The sequence below is a fragment of the Crinia signifera genome, chromosome 1 (assembly GCF_055691185.1).
Source record: "Crinia signifera chromosome 1, ASM5569118v1, whole genome shotgun sequence".
Taxonomy (NCBI): Eukaryota; Metazoa; Chordata; class Amphibia; order Anura; family Myobatrachidae; genus Crinia; species Crinia signifera.
The window spans coordinates 256,617,918-256,639,758 of NC_139217.1; the positions used below are offsets into that span (position 1 = coordinate 256,617,918).

At 40.7% G+C, this 21,841-nt stretch overlaps 1 protein-coding gene across 1 annotated transcript; it reads right to left on the bottom strand.

Annotated features, from left to right (window-relative positions):
- Window positions 1–4,441: 4,441 nt before the first annotated feature.
- Window positions 4,442–17,315, bottom strand: SLC35E1 (solute carrier family 35 member E1). The gene is made up of 6 exons (XM_083180712.1): window positions 16,848–17,315; window positions 14,960–15,030; window positions 14,740–14,877; window positions 13,718–13,843; window positions 12,854–13,099; window positions 4,442–11,601 (listed from the first exon to the last, which is right to left on the bottom strand). The coding sequence occupies exons 1-6, from the start codon at window positions 17,200–17,202 to the stop codon at window positions 11,374–11,376; spliced, it is 1,164 nt and encodes a 387-aa protein (XP_083036838.1). The 5' UTR covers window positions 17,203–17,315; the 3' UTR covers window positions 4,442–11,373.
- Window positions 17,316–21,841: the final 4,526 nt, after the last annotated feature.

Consider the following 21,841-nt stretch of genomic DNA (forward strand, 5'->3'; position numbering starts at 1 on the left):
TCAGGTGGGCTATTCAGTTAGCCCAGATCAGCCACTGCAAGCCGCAGCTTATCTGGTATTTTGTTTTACTTGCCTCCGGCAGACAAAGCAAAAACCCCAAAAGCAGACTCGTTTTCCAAAGAAAACGTGTCCGTTTCTAGCGAAACCACCCTGGTTTTACTGAACATGTGTTTTTTGGTCAAATATATAAATATTTAGATAGATATATATATATATTCAGACCAGCTTACTGGGTTGCGTGTGTTCGGAGCCCAGTGAGCAGGTCAATACCCCATTCGAGCCGATGTGTACATGTACACAACCGTTCGCTAGCGCCTGCACAGAAGAGAAATACTTTCATGGTTACTTACTATTGAAGGATGTCTCATCTGTCCAGCGCGTCACTTGGGGGCGGATTTTAGTGATGTGAATTCAGTGCAACTGACAACATAAAGCACCTGCCCCAAGCAGGCAGGGAAATGCCTGCGTCCCGATAATCCCATCCAACCTTTGAAATGCCAGGGCTCCACCCTGGAACATCACCTGCCCGTCACTCAGGCCATGGCCTGCACATTAAAGACTATACTCATGTGCAGATCAGCACCATCAGAAGAGGGGCCGAGGGTGCGAACAGGTCTGAATCAGCCTCAAAGAGACAGGGTTTTTTTTGTTTCTTCAGGGCTAACCAAATGCCAGCCTTAGTTGAAGTTATCTTCCAACACTAAGTTGAGAGCTATACTGTATAGATAACCAATATGTATGAAGACTTGATATAGATCTGGAGTACAATATATTCACTGTCAGAATGACCTGTCATCCCACGACCATACACCAGAAATAAAAAAAACTGCATAGGGTATTTGCTTCCTGTACAATCAATCATTAATTTGGAATGAGTTGAATATGAAATTATTGGGCCAAATACTTTTTCAAAATAAACTGAAAAAAAAAAAATAATAATAATAAATGAGACTAATCTCTTATAAAATGGCGTGCATATGAATGTATATTCCTTCTAGTCCCCATACACACATTGTATTGCTTTAGTAAAGAAAAAAAAAAAAGCCCAAAGCAACATTGCATCAGTTTCATTTAGAGAAGATAGCAAGGATAGACTGTTTGCTGTAACCTATTTGTAACCACAAATTACATATGTGTACAAGTACTTCCTTGTTGGTAACCAGTTATCTTCAAACAGCCAATCAAAAGGGTGAAAAAAAAAAATCTACACTGATTTCAATTCACACAGAGGCAATCTTTACGAATTGCAGATTTCTCAGACATCTGGGACAGATAACTTAAAAAAAAAAACTTGAAGTATGAATGGTACTTGTGTAGCTTCACGGCGCTAGCATGGCGCCGTGCTACTTCCGGGTTCTACGCTCGCCACAAAATATGTCAAAAAAAGTAACTTAACTCCATGCCAACATGGATAGTTCATACCCCCACTATCCATGTTGGCATGGAGTTGATTTTAAATAGCGTGGCGAGCATAGCGAGCCACCGAGCCCGCAGCGTGGGCGAGCGAAGCGAGCCCCGCAAGGGGACTCAGATGCATGGCGCCATACTGGCGCTGTGAAACTACACAAGTACCGTATGAATTTTATGTATTCTATAAGTGTGACATACACACTAAATTTAAAAAATCCTTTACAGATGCATTTGAGTATAGATAAGTCATCGTTCAAAACAGGACAGTACATGTTCTTTATCTAAATGACACGTTTCATTTCAAAGACTCTAATGCAGTTGAAAATATAAAGTTGTCTTCTCAGTGGGATACACTTTAAATGCAATGAGATGTGAAGTAGTAGTTCCACATTTTGCTTTGACATTTGCAACATTTTCTTGTCAGTGTATACATAACTTAATACAGAATAGGAAAGGGATTTTGAAAATAGTTAAAAATACAGCTTTCCGAACATCCTATATTTTCCGAATATACAAACTGCAACAGCTAATAATCCTTGCGGGATTTGACAAAAAAAACAAAACACAGCATTATTTTGTTAACTGCTGAGTTTCAAGGTGTAATATGACTAAAACCCCTGCTAAGTCTATCCAGATCATGGCTCAAAAGGAAAAGACTCCTAGAAAAAAAAAAAAAAAATACCTGGGTTCAGTTACCCAGGAATTCACCCTTGCCAACATTGCAGTGTAAACGGGATGCAGTTAAAATCCCAATGCCGGAATCCCAACACTTTCTCCCTCCGTGGGTGTCCACGACACCCCTGGAGGGAGAATAAATTAGCGTGCCGAGTGTAGCGAGGCACCGGGCCCGCTGCGTGGCGAGCGCAGCGAGCCCGCAAGGGGGGGGTGATCCACGTCCCCCCCCTTGTCGGGATTTCGGCGGACGGGATTTTGAACGCCGGGATTTCATACTGAATCCGTGTAAACACTTCACCAGTCTCACCAGTCTCACAAACATATTCAGCCGCACACTAACTTTTCTGCTAAAGCAAAGGCTTCCATATCAGGCTGAAGCTGAGCACACAAGGTATCATCCCAACTCATCATGGCCTTGAATACCCAAGCTGATGCAATAAACTGAGCGCAAAGTAAAGCCAACCCCTTCAAACACAGCTTTTAGACAGCCTTCAATCTTTTTATCCACGGGGTCTTTGAAAGCAGCACAGGTAAAGCAGTGGTCTTAGACAACCTAGCAACAGGCGCATCCACCAAAGGAATCTTTTCCCACAATTTCACATGCTCCCCACTGGGCATAGACTCACATGGAGGGCACAAATCGCCCTGGTCCATCTGTTCAACAGTTAATTTAACTCCGCAAACACTCCCTCCCCAAGAGCAGCAGCACTACAAACACTCCCTCCCCAAGAGCAGCAGCACTACACCTTTCTGTCATATAATCACACACAGTGCAAGATGTCAGGGGTCTGTACAGAATAATATACCAGAGTGCTTATCTGTCTGGAGACCGAGAGATTGGGAGCAATCGCACAAGACTGTGGGGGTTATTTTGGTTCACTCTTTCTGACAAATTCCTTCTTAGATGGACAAAACCATGCGCACTGTAGGTGGGGCAGATGTTACTTGTGCAGAGAGAATTAGATTTGGGTGGGGTTTTACTTCAAAGTGAGATCTATATTGCAGTGTAAAAATAAAGCAGCCAATATTTACCCTGTGCAGAAACAAAATAACTCACCCAAATCTAATTCTCTCTGCACATTTTACATCTGTCCCACCTGCAGTGCACATGGTTTTGTCCATCTAAGAAGGATTTTGACAGAAAGAGTGAACTAGAATAAGGCCCTGTGTGTCTTAACAATTAGATTTAGTTACAAGACAGGCCCCCGTTTTATACATTAGTTTCTGCTAAGCAGTGCAAACATCATAGCTAAAATGAACATGTGTTTTTTTTCCTGGGTTAAAGCTCAACTGCCAAGTACCTTAAGGCTTTTAAAGGTGAGACAATCCCAAACACAGCACCTGAATTAGTATTAAAGGGGCAGCTGTCACTGGTTTCAGGTAAATGAGCTTATCTAGGGTGCATGAAAAATCTACGATCATAGCTTTCTCATGCACCCTAGATAAGCTCATTTACTTGAAACCTGTGACAGCTGCCCCTTTAATACGAATTCAGGTGCTGTGTTTGGGATTGTCTCACCTTTAAAAGCCATAAGGTACTTGGCAGTTGAGCTTTAACCCAGGGAAAAAAAACACATGTTCATTTTAGCTATGATGTGCAAGCAGTTGCCAGGTTCCCATGAAAACCAGTTGTTAGTGTAGGACTTGCAGTGAAATGGGGTCCCTTGGCGATGGGCTGCAGGTTTAAATGCATTGATCGATTCATGAACTTAATTGATTATTTGAATGTTAAGGTGAGTCAGTTTGTTGTAGTGAGTGCTGGGCCCCCATGTGTTTGTATTTACTAGAGTGTGTGGTCACAGGCCACTGCATCCCATCCTGGGAAGTGGGTGCTGTTTGCGCCACATTCTTAGGAATGGCGAGTGTGCACACCTTCTTGAGATTTCCTATAATCTATTGCAGGGAAAACAAAATTTCTTTTGAAGAAAGTTCACATTTCAGCACAGTCCATGGCCCCGATATATTGATTGTGCAAAAACATTATTAGCCCCAAATTTACTTTTTAGATTAGTTCTTCACATGCACATCTTACTCATGTCCATTGCCCATCTTGAGCTAGAAATCCTATTATTTTTCATCTACAATGTCCAATAGTGGATTTAAGAACTCTCAAAATAATAATTGTGTGGGTGCAGCTTAAAAGTACAAAAAGTAGAAGATCATGTTCCAAAATGACTGGAAAAGGCAGTATTAGTGCTAGTATACTTACATATGTGATGCACCTTAAATGCTTGCAACAAACATCAGTACTACATACAAGTAACAAAAGGAATGTAAACATGCATATAAGCATATCCTAATCCAGGCGCAATGCAAGAACAATTTAAGGAAAGAAAAGGGCTTTATAACCATAATAAATAAGCAACCTTTTTTTATTCCGGTTTCTTTTGTTAGGACACAAACAATAAAACAGGCAAATGAAGACAATTCACAGTACCAAAAAAAAAAAAAAAATTCTGACCCCTTTAACCCAAAGTAAAATAAAAAAAATTCTTTATACAGTTAGAAATGGAAAATATTGCAAACACATCAAATGTTCACTAAAAAGCTTCATTTTTGTATAAGACACATTTCATGATCATATGTACATACACGGTAGCGCATTTTATTTTCTATATATATACACATTACACACAATCTGCCAATAAATAGCATCATTCTACATATAAAGCCAGTGTTTTACTTAGTCTGGATAAGGCTTGGGGGGGGGGGGGCGGGGGGGGGCTTTAAGTAGTGATGGGCCTAGTGCGGCATGCACATATCAGTCAGTATACGTGATGAGAACCATAATTTAGCAATTAATGGGCTAATTAAATTAAAGAGAAAATGGTCTTGATAAAAAGCATTTCATCTTATTTAAATATTTCAGTTACATTTATTTTGTAGACTTACACACATAATTCTGATTAGAGTTGTTTTCTGATACTTGGTTTCACATATTCACCGGTACTAACCCCGATTATTTTGTCAGGTGGGCTATTCAGTTAGCCCAGATCAGCCACTGCAAGCCGCAGCTTATCTGGTATTTTGTTTTACTTGCCTCCGGCAGACAAAGCAAAAACCCCAAAAGCAGACTCGTTTTCCAAAGAAAACGTGTCCGTTTCTAGCGAAACCACCCTGGTTTTACTGAACATGTGTTTTTTGGTCAAATATATAAATATTTAGATAGATATATAAATATTCAGACCAGCTTACTGGGTTGCGTGTGTTCGGAGCCCAGTGAGCAGGTCAATACCCCATTCGAGCCGATGTGTACATGTACACAACCGTTCGCTAGCGCCTGCACAGAAGAGAAATACTTTCATGGTTACTTACTATTGAAGGATGTCTCATCTGTCCAGCGCGTCACTTGGGGGCGGATTTTAGTGATGTGAATTCAGTGCAACTGACAACATAAAGCACCTGCCCCAAGCAGGCAGGGAAATGCCTGCGTCCCGATAATCCCATCCAACCTTTGAAATGCCAGGGCTCCACCCTGGAACATCACCTGCCCGTCACTCAGGCCATGGCCTGCACATTAAAGACTATACTCATGTGCAGATCAGCACCATCAGAAGAGGGGCCGAGGGTGCGAACAGGTCTGAATCAGCCTCAAAGAGACAGGTTTTTTTTTGTTTCTTCAGGGCTAACCAAATGCCAGCCTTAGTTGAAGTTATCTTCCAACACTAAGTTGAGAGCTATACTGTATAGATAACCAATATGTATGAAGACTTGATATAGATCTGGAGTACAATATATTCACTGTCAGAATGACCTGTCATCCCACGACCATACACCAGAAATAAAAAAAACTGCATAGGGTATTTGCTTCCTGTACAATCAATCATTAATTTGGAATGAGTTGAATATGAAATTATTGGGCCAAATACTTTTTCAAAATAAACTGAAAAAAAAAAAAATAATAATAATAAATGAGACTAATCTCTTATAAAATGGCGTGCATATGAATGTATATTCCTTCTAGTCCCCATACACACATTGTATTGCTTTAGTAAAGAAAAAAAAAAAAGCCCAAAGCAACATTGCATCAGTTTCATTTAGAGAAGATAGCAAGGATAGACTGTTGCTGTAACCTATTTGTAACCACAAATTACATATGTGTACAAGTACTTCCTTGTTGGTAACCAGTTATCTTCAAACAGCCAATCAAAAGGGTGAAAAAAAAAAATCTACACTGATTTCAATTCACACAGAGGCAATCTTTACGAATTGCAGATTTCTCAGACATCTGGGACAGATAACTTAAAAAAAAAAACTTGAAGTATGAATGGTACTTGTGTAGCTTCACGGCGCTAGCATGGCGCCGTGCTACTTCCGGGTTCTACGCTCGCCACAAAATATGTCAAAAAAAGTAACTTAACTCCATGCCAACATGGATAGTTCATACCCCCACTATCCATGTTGGCATGGAGTTGATTTTAAATAGCGTGGCGAGCATAGCGAGCCACCGAGCCCGCAAGGGGACTCAGATGCATGGCGCCATACTGGCGCTGTGAAACTACACAAGTACCGTATGAATTTTATGTATTCTATAAGTGTGACATACACACTAAATTTAAAAAATCCTTTACAGATGCATTTGAGTATAGATAAGTCATCGTTCAAAACAGGACAGTACATGTTCTTTATCTAAATGACACGTTTCATTTCAAAGACTCTAATGCAGTTGAAAATATAAAGTTGTCTTCTCAGTGGGATACACTTTAAATGCAATGAGATGTGAAGTAGTAGTTCCACATTTTGCTTTGACATTTGCAACATTTTCTTGTCAGTGTATACATAACTTAATACAGAATAGGAAAGGGATTTTGAAAATAGTTAAAAATACAGCTTTCCGAACATCCTATATTTTCCGAATATACAAACTGCAACAGCTAATAATCCTTGCGGGATTTGACAAAAAAAACAAAACACAGCATTATTTTGTTAACTGCTGAGTTTCAAGGTGTAATATGACTAAAACCCCTGCTAAGTCTATCCAGGTCATGGCTCAAAAGGAAAAGACTCCTAGAAAAAAAAAAAAAAAATACCTGGGTTCAGTTACCCAGGAATTCACCCTTGCCAACATTGCAGTGTAAACGGGATGCAGTTAAAATCCCAATGCCGGAATCCCAACACTTTCTCCCTCCGTGGGTGTCCACGACACCCCTGGAGGGAGAATAAATTAGCGTGCCGAGTGTAGCGAGGCACCGGGCCCGCTGCGTGGCGAGCGCAGCGAGCCCGCAAGGGGGGGGTGATCCACGTCCCCCCCCCTTGTCGGGATTTCGGCGGTCGGGATTTTGAACGCCGGGATTTCATACTGAATCCGTGTAAACACGTGTTACAAGCCTATAGAGCCAGATCAATCACTGGTGCGTAAAGATGGTCATCTCCAAGCCCCAGCAGAAGAGAGACTGCAAAATGGGTGCAATATAAATGGGATTGCTCCAGCAGTGCGAACTGTGTCAGAGTTGGCCTGGATCTATAAATGCAGGAGCTAGCTTAACGAAGTGCAGTATGAGAAGGTAGGGGTACAGAATTGTATTGTTGTTTTTTTCCCCTTAAATACTGCTAACATGATCAATTTCTGTGGCAATTTAGCCAATTTTACAAACATTGAAGACTTTGTTCAACTTTTAATGTACCAAAGGGGGAGGGTGAATTATTCTGACCACTTTAATGCCTTTAATTTAAAACCACCCAAATATGTAACATTTTCACAACCCCTAAAGTACTGTACATTCATCCTCCACATTAGTCAATCAAAATGTGGTATCAAATAACTATCTGGTTGTCCTAAACCTGTACGAACAGTTACATAACTACATGTTAGCCTAAAAGTCCCACCTGTTTGACAGCCCTAGTATTCTGTGCAAAAATCACACTCACCTGAATTAGACTTGTTCCAATCTCTTGCGCTATTACACACAATTAAGCTACTTATTGTTAAAATAAGATGTTTCAGGGATAAAAATTCCTTTCAAGTACAAAAATAAGAATGGTTCCGTGCTTAACAAATTGATAATACTTTGTTGTCTCTGAAAAGCGTTCCCACTTTCCTGATTTGCAGCAGTGGGGATATGGGGTGAGGTCATTGGCATGGGGGGGGAGGGAATAGAAAGGTTACTTTAATAGGATGCCCATGGTTCCTACAATACAACAAAGCAAAGATGGCAAACTTTCAGAGGAAGCACAAATGTCAGCATGATGTTAACACTTGAAAGGACAGGAATTTGTAGTATAGAACTTTCTCAATAGATCCCTGCATTTGAGGGGGGAAGGGGGGTAGGATACCAGTGGCTCAGCAAGTTTTGCGTCAGACCAGCACTACCTGTCAGGTTTAATCATTGTCAGTTCTTAAACCAAGTACTGACCCAGTTGGGTGTTATGAGTCACTTTGACATTTTTTTTTATATCATATGCTAAACGGTTACTGAAGCAAAACGGGTGTAGATCGTTGGGTCAACAAGCAATATTCAACTCATGAAAAAGGTCGACATGTAAAAGGTGGAATGAGTTTTTCAAATTTTATGGGGCGTCTATTGACATTTACACCATATTAGTGTACAGCTGCGCTCACCATGCTTTGGGCACAGTGCCTCATTCTGATCAGCACACAAGTGTCCAGACTCATTGGTCGACAGTGTCCAAAGGTCAACCTGCATTTTTTTTTTTTTACAAAATTTTGAGCAGACAGGCAGTATTTCATGTCCTACCATCCACTATGGAGTGGTGGGAGAATAGAGTAGTTTGCAAGCTCGAAGCGTGGCAAGCCATGCGAGGCGACGCAGTACACTTAGACAGTGTCCATGTATCAGACACCAAAAAAAAATCATGAAAAACTAATGTTGACCATATGACTGTAGAGCTAGACATTGTAGATCTAAAATTCAATAACCCACTATTTTAGCCTCCCTCTATACCAGGGATGGGGAACCTTTGGCCCTTCAGCTGTTGCTGAACTCCATATCCCAGCATGCACTGCTACAGTTTTGCTATTTGGCCATGCTAGAACTGTAGAAAAGCATTCTGGGATGTGTAGTTCAACAACAGCTGGAGGGCCGAAGGTTCCTCATCCCTGCTCTATACCCACTGGGCTGGTAAAGAATGATCAAGCCAGTTTAAAAAATAATAATAATTCTATATATAGCTATGTCTATAAAAATCCATCTCATGAAAAAATTATGTCAACCTTTTTCCAATCAAATTTTTGACCAGGTCATCCTATTACCTGACAACCAATAGTGGTCGAACTATTGACCACACACCAGGCAAAATATACCAACATATGACAACCAATGTAAACAGGCATAATTTGTCTAGCAGCATAGTAAAAGTAGCCATAGCCATCCCTACTTTGTTGTCCACTTACACCCCCCCCCCCCCCCCCCCCACACACACACACACACACCCCATGGGCACAGAAGCTCTAACACAGGTGTTTAACATTAGGCGAAATCCTAATCAACAAGGCAGCTCTTAAAAATAAGCTCACAGGAGCATCATTCTGACTTTCCGTGTGCAAGCAAAGGGACATGGAAATGTTGGCTTGTGTCTACTGAATCTAATGAGAATGCTATAATGTCACAGAAGCTGCATAGGTAAAGGAAACACATTTATAGGAGGCCTTTACTTTTGGGACTTTGTAAAGCAGTAATACTTTAAAGCAGGGGAAAGGCATTTCATACTACAGCCAAAGTTGCCATTCTGTTTATAGTGGACCAATCATTAACAGTAATCCCTAAAGATAAATATGTATTTAGCAAAAATTTATTCTGTAAATTTCTGAAGGCATTTCAGAGCATGAAAGCAAAGGTCTGATTGGTTGCTATGGCCAACATCAGCTTATCTTTAGTTATACATGTAACAGTTCCCCTCTAATGTCTGTTTAACTATTTAGATTCAGAACAGTCTGTAAACAAATGCTGCCTAAGCTTAGCTAAAGGCAGGGTTCTTCAGCTATGTGCACAAGCATTACACCAATATCCAGTTCACCATTATGTAATGGCCATTTGCCTCTGCATGCATAAAAATCTTATCCAAGCAGTAGGGAGGCTATACATCAGAGATGCAATTCCCAGACAGTGATCAATTCCCCATCATTTTTTGATTGACAAATCGAGGATTTTCAACATGTTGGGTTGCCCCGTTGTAAGCAGAACGGAAAATGGGCAGTCCATCTCCAGCATACGGACCCCATTACATAATATTTGAAAAAATCCAGGGTGTTGTTCAGTGTGCAAACACCACATGCAGTTTCTATAGTAAAACACAAACAGCACATCTGTACTGTTATATACAACCATCAGAAGTTTGCTTTCATAGTTTATCTTGCCCTAGACCAGTGGTCAGGGAACTCGGTCCTCATTACCCCACGCAGTGCATGTTTTGCAGGTCTCCTCAAAGAATCACGAGTGAAATAATTAACTCCACCTGCGGACCTTATAATATGTGTCTGAGTAATTAGTACACCTGTGCACCTGCTGGGTTACCAGCAAAACATGCACTGTGTGGGGTAATGAGGACCGAGTTCCCTGACCACTGCCCTAGACCAATCAAAGCCAACGCTTTATTAGTCAATAAGGGTCACATCTCTGTTGTGCTATTTTTTTTTATCACATTAGACCTTTATGTCTTATTTCAAGGGACACTTGTGCTGGTTTCTATGTACAAAAAAGTAAGTGTGTACATGTAACTGCAAAAAGTGTTCTAATCCAGACCAATTAGTTCTCTTTAACTGTACAAAGTCTACTAGGTTAATAGTACTTTGAATCCAATTGTTTGCTATGGGTTCCCTTCACAGTTACAAATACATCAGTAGAGTAGACCATCAACTCCACATCTGAACATGAATTAAAATGCTTCAGTCTATCTAAACCCTAAGTCAGACAGAAATATGTAAGGCTACTCACAACCACTGTGTACATTTTTAAAATACAAAAATGAGCCACTATTTGGCTTTTAGTCTGTTTATACATTTGATGTGTAAAAAAAAAAATAAAAAAAATGGCTGCTTCTAGATGATCCTCAGAAAGTCAGGATAGATTAGAATTTGCAATCCAACATTAATGTCTTAAAGAAACATATGTGACCCACTGCAAAAAACAAAGACTTGACCATGCCTCAGATTATTTCAATCCTGTAGCTCCTCCACTTCTCATGAATAAGCAGCCCCGCTACTTCATATCAATAAAAGTAGAGGCAGATTGGAGAGTTGCAGAGATCTGGCCTCTTTTTGGATAAAGTGATGCCACACAGGAAGGGAAGTTGGGAATGCTCAATAGATATAAATAGATGGATATGGAGGTTTCAGACATCATATCTGTTGTGTGCATTGGGATGACTCTGCCGACTATACTGAAAGTGATCAGTCAGTACATTGGTCCGACCATACTGGTAATCCCTTCCAGGAGTAAAAGCGGTAATGCCATTTTGAAGCTTTTCTGGAAGTTCACGATGGTGGTCCAAACTCTGGATTTCTCCTGACGCGAGAGGGAGTAACTGCTTCTTTGCTTCTTGGTTAGCATCATACTTGGCCTGCAAATATATAGAATTACCACACACTCAGGAATAATGCAGTTTGATACTTCACCAACACTACTGTAGTGTGAAGAGTACATTTGGGGGGGGGGGGGAGAAGATTCAGTTTTATTTCCAGCAACAGAAATCTGTCAACAAGATAATAACACCATTAGGGGTCTAACAGCGAATAACTAACTTGCGTTGATGAAAATGGTTTGAAATTAACTCCAAGTTAGTTATAGCGCCATTGGACCCCTATTGGTAAAACATTCTTGTTGAGATTAGTTTATAAATATTACCTCCTAGAAAAGCAGCTGGAAACTTAATGACCTTCCCATTCATCCTACTACAATTATTTTGTAGTGCTCTAACCTAAACATGTTAGGCATGAATGATTTTGGGTGGGGACTTCTCTTCACATCTTGTTTCATAAAGAATGAATCATAAAAACCTTATCTGAAAGTGCCTGTCTCAGGAACAGGGTAGGAAAGATAGTCAGAATAAGTCTAGCTCCAAGATGTCTTTAAATTAAATTAAAATTAAGGTCTATAATACTGGATCTTAATTGTACTTAAAATGTTATAGGTGCGAGAAGTACCAATTCCTTTAAAGGCTGTTCTCAAGACTTCATCACTAGCTCTTAGTTGATATGGATGGATCCTCATGCATATACCCTTTTTCAGGTCTGAGTTTGCAAATAGTGTACTAAAGGCCAGTTTCTTAGTTGTGTGGTATTGCATAGATCAGGGCTGGGCAATTGCGGCCCTCCAGATGTTGAGGAACTACACATCCCAGGATGCTTTGCATTAGTTTTGCTATGTGGCCATGCTGAAACTGATGCAAGGCATGCTGGGATGCGTAGTTCCTTAACATTTGGAGGGCCGCAATTGCCCAGCCCCGGCATAGATGCAGGGAAGCCGATGTTAAATAATGTGCAACTGATATGCTAATGCTGCAGTAGGAGACTTTAGGGGGGAAAAAATCCTGTATCATTCAGCACTTAGTCAACAGTGTACAAGGTGCTTAGGTATAGCATAGCTGTAGCAAAAGAAATACTATATAGCCATTGATTAAGCATAACTATGCATAGCACAGGTCACGCATATTGGATGGGGTTATGCCTTCTTACCCGCGATTGTGCACATTTTTCTTAGGATATATTAGGTATTTAGGATTAGCGTTATGGTGCAGTTAAGTGGCAAAGACAATGTCTCACTAAAAAGGTCTATGTTGGCACATCTGTACTGTATGAGACAGAAGCACTCACCTTGTTGTAAAGAAAGACCCCAAGAATTGCAGTCAACATTCCAAGAACATTTGTGCCAGTCACAGGATTACGAAGCATGATGAGAGAAACGGTAATGACCATGATCCTTTTGGTGGCATTTGCCACAGAATAACTGAGTGGGCTTATGAGATTCAAGATGCTGAAAGCAATGAGATTCTGAGCAAAGTTACAGGTCCCGCTTATGACTAGGAGAAGAAGTGTCCATGACCATTGGGATACAGAGGCCTAGGAAAGAGGACACGAGGAAAGTAATGCAAAATTAAATATGACTACAAAACAAGGTACATGAAAAACCAGACAATTTACTGAACACATTAACAATAAATATATGTTGTATAAATGAGATACAAACATTTAATATAGTACATTGGCCTAAATATCTGAGACATCTCAGACTCCCCCCCTATTTTAGGATGCATATTTTTAACTCTAGGACCAACAACCAATTCACAGCTGCTCCAAACAAGTTCCAGTCCAACCATAAATATACAGGTACCATGAATAAACTAGTTTGCTGGCTCCCAGATTTAACCTACAGGATCCTACATGCTTTGCTTTTTTTGTCCACTTCTAATTTAAATGAGCTTATATGAAAAACAGGTGATATTATCATAGGTTTTCCTCAAAGATAAAATTAACACGTCATAAAATATGTGCGTCTGCCCGCATACCTCGCTGAAGGGATTAAAAGACTTACTGTCGCATTTGGTACAAAGACCTTGATTTGTACTGATCGATTTTGTATTTAAAGATACTTACCATCAGCCGTTTTAAAACAAAAATGGTACGTAATCAAAATTCATTTTCTATCAATGCCCACCATACCCAAAAGAACAAACTTACCAGATCACTCTCCACTAAAAACGATGAAAGGTCTAGTAGAACCCATGTGGGGATCATGAAAAAGACAGCGTGACAGCCTAGGAGGTTGAGTAACCGCAGATGATGTATCCGAGAATCCTTTAGAACCTGCACATTGTGAGATCACTTGTTATAGAAAGAGAACACTTATATAAATCTTGTTTCAATACACCATGCAGCGAGTGTTGCCTGCCGTGAGTAAGCTCACAAGTCATATGCACACATCTAGCTTCTTTTTGACAAAAATGCATCATTAAGTGTTCAAGACACACAAGCAGACTCTGCTGATTAAAGTTATATGCAGTGTGCCCATATTCTGTGCGCTACGGCTCTGCATACAACATGCATCCTTTAATGATGTTCTAAAGCTGTACAGTTATGCCAGTTCTTGGGGGTCCCATGTTCTGGACTTGAAAGAACATTTCCCATAACAAAGACAGCTATTTATTAATACAGTTGTTTTCCAAAACACTGCTGAACAAGAATGTTCCTTATCGCCGATATACTTTCTATACTTCTGGCATCATTGTGCAAATAAGACACATTTCAATGGAAAAAGTTGCACAAACAGATGCTCCGTGCTACCAAGTCACACCACAAGAAGGTCTGTATAACATCTAGCCTCCTTGCATGTATGTGGACACACCTGTGCATGTAAATAATATGTCTCGCAGATTGTGACCAAAGCAAAAAATAAAAATAAAAAAAAGACTTATTTCGTATAAACTCAGTACAGCATTGTGAAAATCTTACAGGATTACATATAGCAATATAATTAAGAAAACACTGGGGTAAAATGAACAGTCACCCTATAGACTGATGAAGAGAGTGCACATTTGTATGAAAATTCATATTCTGCAGGAGCTTATGTATTGCTGGGATTGCCCAATTATTATGAAGTCCATTACATTGGAGTGGAGCAGATTCATTGGATTTTACCGAACCAAGAGGCTACATTTAATTATGGTTTAAAAAGAAAAGACAATGCTTAATAGGATACAGACCTTCTTGGAGAAGATGTTTTGCAGAGAAAAGCAAAGAGTGGCAGCCAAAGCACTGATCAGACCCCACATATCAAAGGAGATCTCTGTGACTGTGGCCAGCAGGACCCCTCCTATTATTGGAATCAGGGACACATACACCTGTATAAAGATGGAACGCAGGTTACACAAGTAAAACATCAAATGATGGCAATGATACAGATTGTGTTGCCGCTACACTCACCTTGGTGGTCTGTTTCTCCTTCATTATTATTCTTGACAATAGCACAACCCATATTGGCATTGTGGCCTTTACTGTAACATAAAAAGCAGGTTGGGGGGACATTAAGATTAAGCCATGATCCAGGAATGAAAATACCCAGTATCCTTTATGTTTGTGGTTAATTTCAGGAAAAGTCATATATTTAAGGATATATGTATTTTTCAAGAATAGTTTTACTTTAATGTGCCTGTATGCCATCAGCATGCTCTACATTAACATTTATGACTAAAGGTGCGTACACACTATACAATATAGTTAACGATCTATACTTTCACTGCCTATGCTCCTGCACAAACAATATAGTGCATATACCTGGTCACAGGCTGGGTTTGAAAAATGACAAGTAGGAACTGATTGGCCTGCTGGCCATCACTTATTTAAGCTTGATACATGAATATGTTGTACCTACAAGTCATGTTCCCTAGTCTACATAGGAAATAGAGTTCCAAGCATCATTTTGGAAGAATAAGCAATCAGATGGAGAACGGACACTGCTGCAGGTATAAAGAAACACATGTAATGCAATACAGCAATGGTCCCCAAATGGTGTAATAAGGGATGACCAGTTCCAAATAAAATTATTTTTTATCAATGTGACTGACAACCACCTTTGGTTTTGTCTAATATAAAACATATGGATGAAGTAGTGCAACACTGTCCACCACCACCACCACCACATAACTGCACCAGAGAATAAGTAAACACGATTTACTTAATTTAATCATTGAGCTTCTCAATAAGAAACAATGCTGTGTTTTTCTTTAAAGCCTTGCGGTGCCTTAAAGAAAAACAAACAAACACAGATACTCTAGGGTACAGGGACTCAAAAACATTTAGGAAATGCTGGGGTATAAGATTGGGTAAGCAAAAGAGGTTTAAAAAGACAGAATGCAGAAACTTTGTTTAATACAATCGTATTCTCCAACTGTCGTTTAAAGCCAGTTTGGGCTACATGAAAGCATTGTGGCACCTACAAGTAGTCATTCAGGAATATCTGGTACTAAAAACAAAATATATGTGAGAACAAAACCAACCTACCACACACACACTGCAAGCTCAGGTTTCTTTACCATTTTATGAGATAAATAGGAGTTCCTCCATTCTAATCTAAGTGACATTTAGATGCCTGGGTGTCTATTCATGAAGCGGCAAAAGTGGAGAAATTGCTCACAGCAACCAATCGGCTGCTACATACAATCTCATATAGAGTGGACTTGATAAATGTTACTTCAAAGCTGATTGGTTTGCATGGGCAACTTCTCCACTCATCGCTGCTTCATGAATAGACCATGTAGCCTAATACTTGTGTAACATATTCAAATATATTTACATTTTGGCTGAAGTACAGAACATGGGACCCCCTTGGCTAGCAGTTTTACTATCCATGTGGACATCTATTGGGACTGGTAACGCGTGGCTAGCGAAGCAAGACCCTTGAACCGAAGCATGGCAAGAGGACACCTTTTAATGTTCTGAAGCAGTTTAGTTATGCTGAACCATGTTCTGAACTTAAACATTACTCACAACAAAAAGGAAGATATTTATTAATACAATTGTCTTCCAAAATACTACTAAACAAACATGTCCCTTCCTTATCGCTGACACTCTAGACTACTGGTAGCATTCCCCACTATCAGTGCTAGTATGTGTACACTGTGCAGCATATGGTTGGGGAAGCAGCCAAGAGCCTCCTGACATTCAGCTCCTCAGTCCCATGCATTCCTTACATTGCTGATGCACCGCCGCGCAGTCACACCTCCCTATCACAGGCACCTGCCTGCATCCGCCCCTCTGCAGCACGCAGGACCTACATCACAGTCCCCCACTCCCCGGCCCGCAGGCCCCTCACCTGTATGTGCATAAGACACGGGAACCTTCCAAATACTGAAGTGCGCGGACACGGAGGCGAAATACTTTCCGAAGGCCAGCGGGATAATGTACCAGCGGTAATAGCGGGAGGGCAGCTGGGTGTGGGGGACCCCCCAGGCCCGGAGCATTGGGGGCAGGAAGCAGCAGATGGCCAGAATGTGGAAAAGGGACACAGTCACCGGGTAAGGGAAGCCGTTCAAGATGATCTTATTCACAACGTTGCCACCGGAGCTCACCGAGTACCAGAGGACGCAGAGCATCGCCACCCGGGCTCCATCCCGTACACTCGGTACCGGCACTGGCCCAGCGCCACCGGCACCGGATACCACCGCCATGACCCCGGCCCTCCTCCTCCTTCCCCTCGGGGAAGCCGCACACCGGCACGGGACACACACACACAAGAAGACGTGGAACTGCAGACGTCAAGAGAATGGGAGGTGATAGAGCATTTTCACAATGACGTCACTTCCACTGGGAAGATCCATTTAATCAAGATCGTAATTTCCGGAAAACCCCACACTGACCACTAACATCTACACATAATACAGTAATATGAGATCGCTTCTTTCCTTGGTGTTTGTTTTGAGTTGAGGCTATTATAAAAGATAGAAAAAAAGATGCGGACTATTACAGCAGGACCGTGTGTCTCCCCAGCTTCTCTTGTGTGGAAATAATTTAATTATTTATTTCACCTCTTGTAATCGGTCTGTCTCCCCTTCCTACTAGATTGTAAGCTCCTCTGAGTAGGGCCCTCTTCCCTCCTGTTGTCAAAGCCCACTTCTCTTCACATTTCACTCACAGCTCTCCTATACTCCAACACTCAGTGACCATCTTTGTCCGCATACTCATCTCCATCATTGGCATCAAGCCCCTAGTAGTACGTTGATTGAGTCCTCGCTACTTACATTTAAGCTGTAATGTGTATTAATCTGTGGCACTCTTTATTTGTAGATAATAGGGATGGGGGGAGGGGGTTGAGGGTCCGCACACACTTTTATCTTATGTAATATCCCTTATGTATTGTTTAGGGAGACATTGGCACTCTTTATTTGTACTGTATTTTTGTTATTTATTCAATGTTATGCCAAGCTTTGTCTCCCTGTATTGTTCCTTTGTACGGCGCTGCGAAACACTTGTGGCGCCTTATAAATAAAATTATAATAATAATAATAATTTTATTTTTTTAGGTGCTGTCCCAGACTCCCATACCAGAACACCGCGCTATTAATTGGTGTTAACGATCATTTTCTTTATTCAAGCTATAGAACGTATGAGCTGTAACCGTTGAATATTCATGTGACAGATGCTTAATGCGCTCGGAAAGAATGGCTTGTTGAAAAATCATTTTATTTGCATAGGGCATTTTCATGTTTCATCACTTCCTGGGTCCGGTTTCTGAAAAAAAAGAACAACAATAAAAATCTCTGCACTACTGCATACTTTTCATTCAATCACTGTAGCTTCAAGTACAGTAACGATAATGTTAAAACCTAATCAATTTCAAATTAATATTAAACTTGTTTATGGCAATTGGACCCAGGACCCAACATCAGGGTTCTGTACCCTTCTGGAATGAAGGCTCCCTAAAATCAGGTCCAGCCCCCAGAAAGGGGGACAAGTGCCCCCATTTCTTCCAGTCTCCCAGGACCCCCTCTCATCTGGGGGGTCAGTGGGAACAAATTATGTTGATTGGGTCATTGTAGCCTCACCCTCCGCTGTGCAATGCCGCCCTGTAATAATTGCGAATCCCTGACCATACCACATTTCCCTCGTAGCTCCACCCTCCTCCCCACCCTAAGGTCTTGAAAAAGATCACGATACGATCGAAACGCGTTGGTGGACTCAACTCACAGCAATTTCCTAGACCTTATCTGGTGGGAAGGAAGGAAGACCGCAGTAACGCTGAAAACGGGGCCCCGTTTTTTAGCTGATCACACACCTTGACTGTTGGACTTTCTGAACCTAACAGATGAGTACAGATATTGCACTATATAACTGCACTTTTTTAACAAATTGTAATAAAGGATCACTTTTAATTCTATCAGATTGGAAATCTGTATTGTCCCATACTCTACGCGGAAAGTGGAAAAGATCTTGCACTCATAGATCCTGTGTGAGTACCCAGAAAGGGGGGTGCCCCGGAAAAACACATTTGCATATTTAAAAATCTGTATATTGCTACAGTCCTAGAGGCTTGAGCAACACATCCCTGTGATACAACAGTATTACACGAGGGGGAAGGTGTTTGTGTTTCCTTGTTACAGATAACATTAAAAGAACAAGACCAAAAAACTTAGAAACACTATCAGGAAAGTAATTTTCACTTATAGCGCTATATGATTGATGAAGGGCCTCCCTATTTGTCTTTAACCCCAATACAATACACATATAGAACTCTGGTGCACAAACTCAGAAGTCCGATCATTGCAGAGGACAGCGCTTACCCCAAGATTTTGTTTAAGCATGCAGGGATAAATTTACTAAGAGAGGAGTACTATTTCAGATGTGCTGTTACTATGGGCAACTAATCATATTATATCCATTATCTTGCAGACGTTGCTAAATAAATAAGTAGATACTGATTGGTTACCCATAGCCAAATCCAATCTAAATAGAACTCCCATCTTAGTACATTTACCCCACAGTGTTAGTGAATGCTGTTAAGTTTGCAGAGTGGTGTGATTCATTGCATGCAAAATGCATCTGAACCTCTGTCATTTATATACATATACTGTAGCTTGTGGAAGAAGTACCGCTTCACCTCACATTGCTACCAACAACTGTTTTTGAGAAAACCTAATTCCGATTATAGAAAATGTATACACCCGTTATTAAATATTTATTATTCCAAATAAAACACACATTTTGGATAATTTGCATACCATTATTGCAGTGGTTCTCAAACTTGGTCCTCAGGACCCCATACAGTTCAGGTTTTCCAGGTCACCCGACAGGTGCATTCATTAGTCATTGACACATTTTAAAAGATCCACAGGTGGAACTAATTATTTCACATATGATTCTGTGAGGATACCTGCTAACATGCACTGGGGTCCTGAGGACCTAGTTTGAGAACCTTTGCATTATTGGCTTGATTTTTCAACTAGCCTGTGATTGGCCTGTTGTATGACAAAGTGTATACAGTAGACATGAACATTTTGGACAAATCCAGAAAAAGTACATAGACACTCGTTTTCAACTATCTGATCGTTCTGCTTGTCATGAGATATCAGCAAAAATATCCCAATATTGAGCAGTGTTTGTGCATTCTCAATAATCTGCCACCATTTCCTATGGTATATCCTGCTTACCTCATCTCCAAATTCTGTGTGGTATTTATGTTATAACTTATATAACCCCCCTACACACACACACAATGCTGCTAATATTGTGGGCCCTTCAACTTACAGAAAAATCATGGCAATTACTGTTCAACCAAAAAGAAAAAATATTGCAGTGTGTCAGGTCACGGACTAAAGCCTTCCAACACTTATACTTTGAAAGGGGGGAATTGGAGGAGACTTTTCATGGGGCATATATCACAGTGAATATCAATCCAGTGCTCTCAGTTACAGTCCTTGTGGATTTCTTTTTTTTTTGTGTGTCAAGAGTCCTTCTTTTCAAAAAATGTTCCGTGATCAGAGACATTCAAGTGGTCATTTTTCTTAATGAATGTGCATATAAACAAAAATAAAATGAATGTGAGATTAGTTCAAAGTTTGTTTGTGTAATAATTAGATCAATGTGATTAGAAGAAGTGGGCGTTCACAACTCACTCTGAACTGGAGAGTTTTCAAACATACAATGGTTTATTTTCATCCAAAAGTGGTGATCTTAAATTCAAGCTTGATCTGATTCCTTTCATGATGTGCTCCAGTTTGTTCAGGAAAGAAGAATAAAAGAACAACAATATGTAGCTTTGTATTTAAAACAAAAAAAAAGCTCAAAATGGCATACCTCACACCCTCTAGAATGCAAAAAACCTGTATCAAGGTATCTTTAATTTTTAAAAGAATAAAGGCCACTACATAAGCGTACCCCGACTCACTAGACTAGATATATTAGTATTTGGATGTCTAAAGGTTTCTTTAGGGACTTCGGAATTGATCAGCGTACCGTAACTCACATGAGGCAGGTCATGTAAACTCCTATCAGGGTTTCTTTTGCAGGGCTTCTATTGCCTTTGGATATTTCGCCTCAATCCACCTTGCCTCTGTTAGATGCCCTAGAAATGTAGCTAATCTTTCCATTTCCCTTTGTTCCTGATCCTGGTGGTCAGTAGTACATTGTGATAACTGCACTATCTTCTTGGTGAACTACTGCTCCCAACCAGCAGAACATTGTAATTCCAGTTAACAGTGCTATCCTCTTGGTGAACTGTTTTATCCCAGCCAGCAAAAGGCAGTACATGGAGGTCTATCTAACAGGATTGCACTCCTGGTGAACTAACTGCCAGCCTTCGTTCCTGCTATTCCTTCAAATCTACCTGGTGGACTACAGGTTCTATCCAGCTGACAGACCAGTGTTTAGGGATGGTATCTGTATCTAGGAACCCTATTCTGGTTAAGGCGGCCATGCGTACGTACGTTCCGTATCAGCGTACGTTTGCCGTACGCAGCCGTTGAGCGAAAGTCCACCCACAAAACAGCCGCATACGTACAGGCACAAACACCGACAAAGGGGAGTGGCGTACAATTGAGCGTACGCCAACGTACACGGACGGATCACCCCTTAGACTCCGACAACTGGCGTACAACAGAGCGTACGCCACCGTTTACAGACGTCTCTCGTCCGTCTTCCCACCGACTTCTTGCGGCTATCTGAGCGTACGCCACCGTGCACGGACGGGTCTCTATTGTTTTCAATGGAAAACTCAGCGTATGTCACCGATTGTGAGAGTCCTTTGTAGGTGTTAGATGTGGTTTATGTATTTGTATCATAAATACAAAACATATGTTTGTATTAGAGTGAAAA

Excerpts from the sequence above, each read along its gene's own strand:
- SLC35E1 (XM_083180712.1), bottom strand. The coding sequence starts at position 17,202 with ATGGCGGTGGTATCCGGTGCCGGTGGCGCTGGGCCAGTGCCGGTACCG. Across the intron at positions 15,031-16,847 it reads CGTGTCTTATGCACATACAG|TAAAGGCCACAATGCCAATA; the intron begins GTGAGGGGCCTG and ends TTTATGTTACAG. Across the intron at positions 11,602-12,853 it reads GGGTCTTTCTTTACAACAAG|GCCAAGTATGATGCTAACCA; the intron begins GTGAGTGCTTCT and ends ATATATTTGCAG.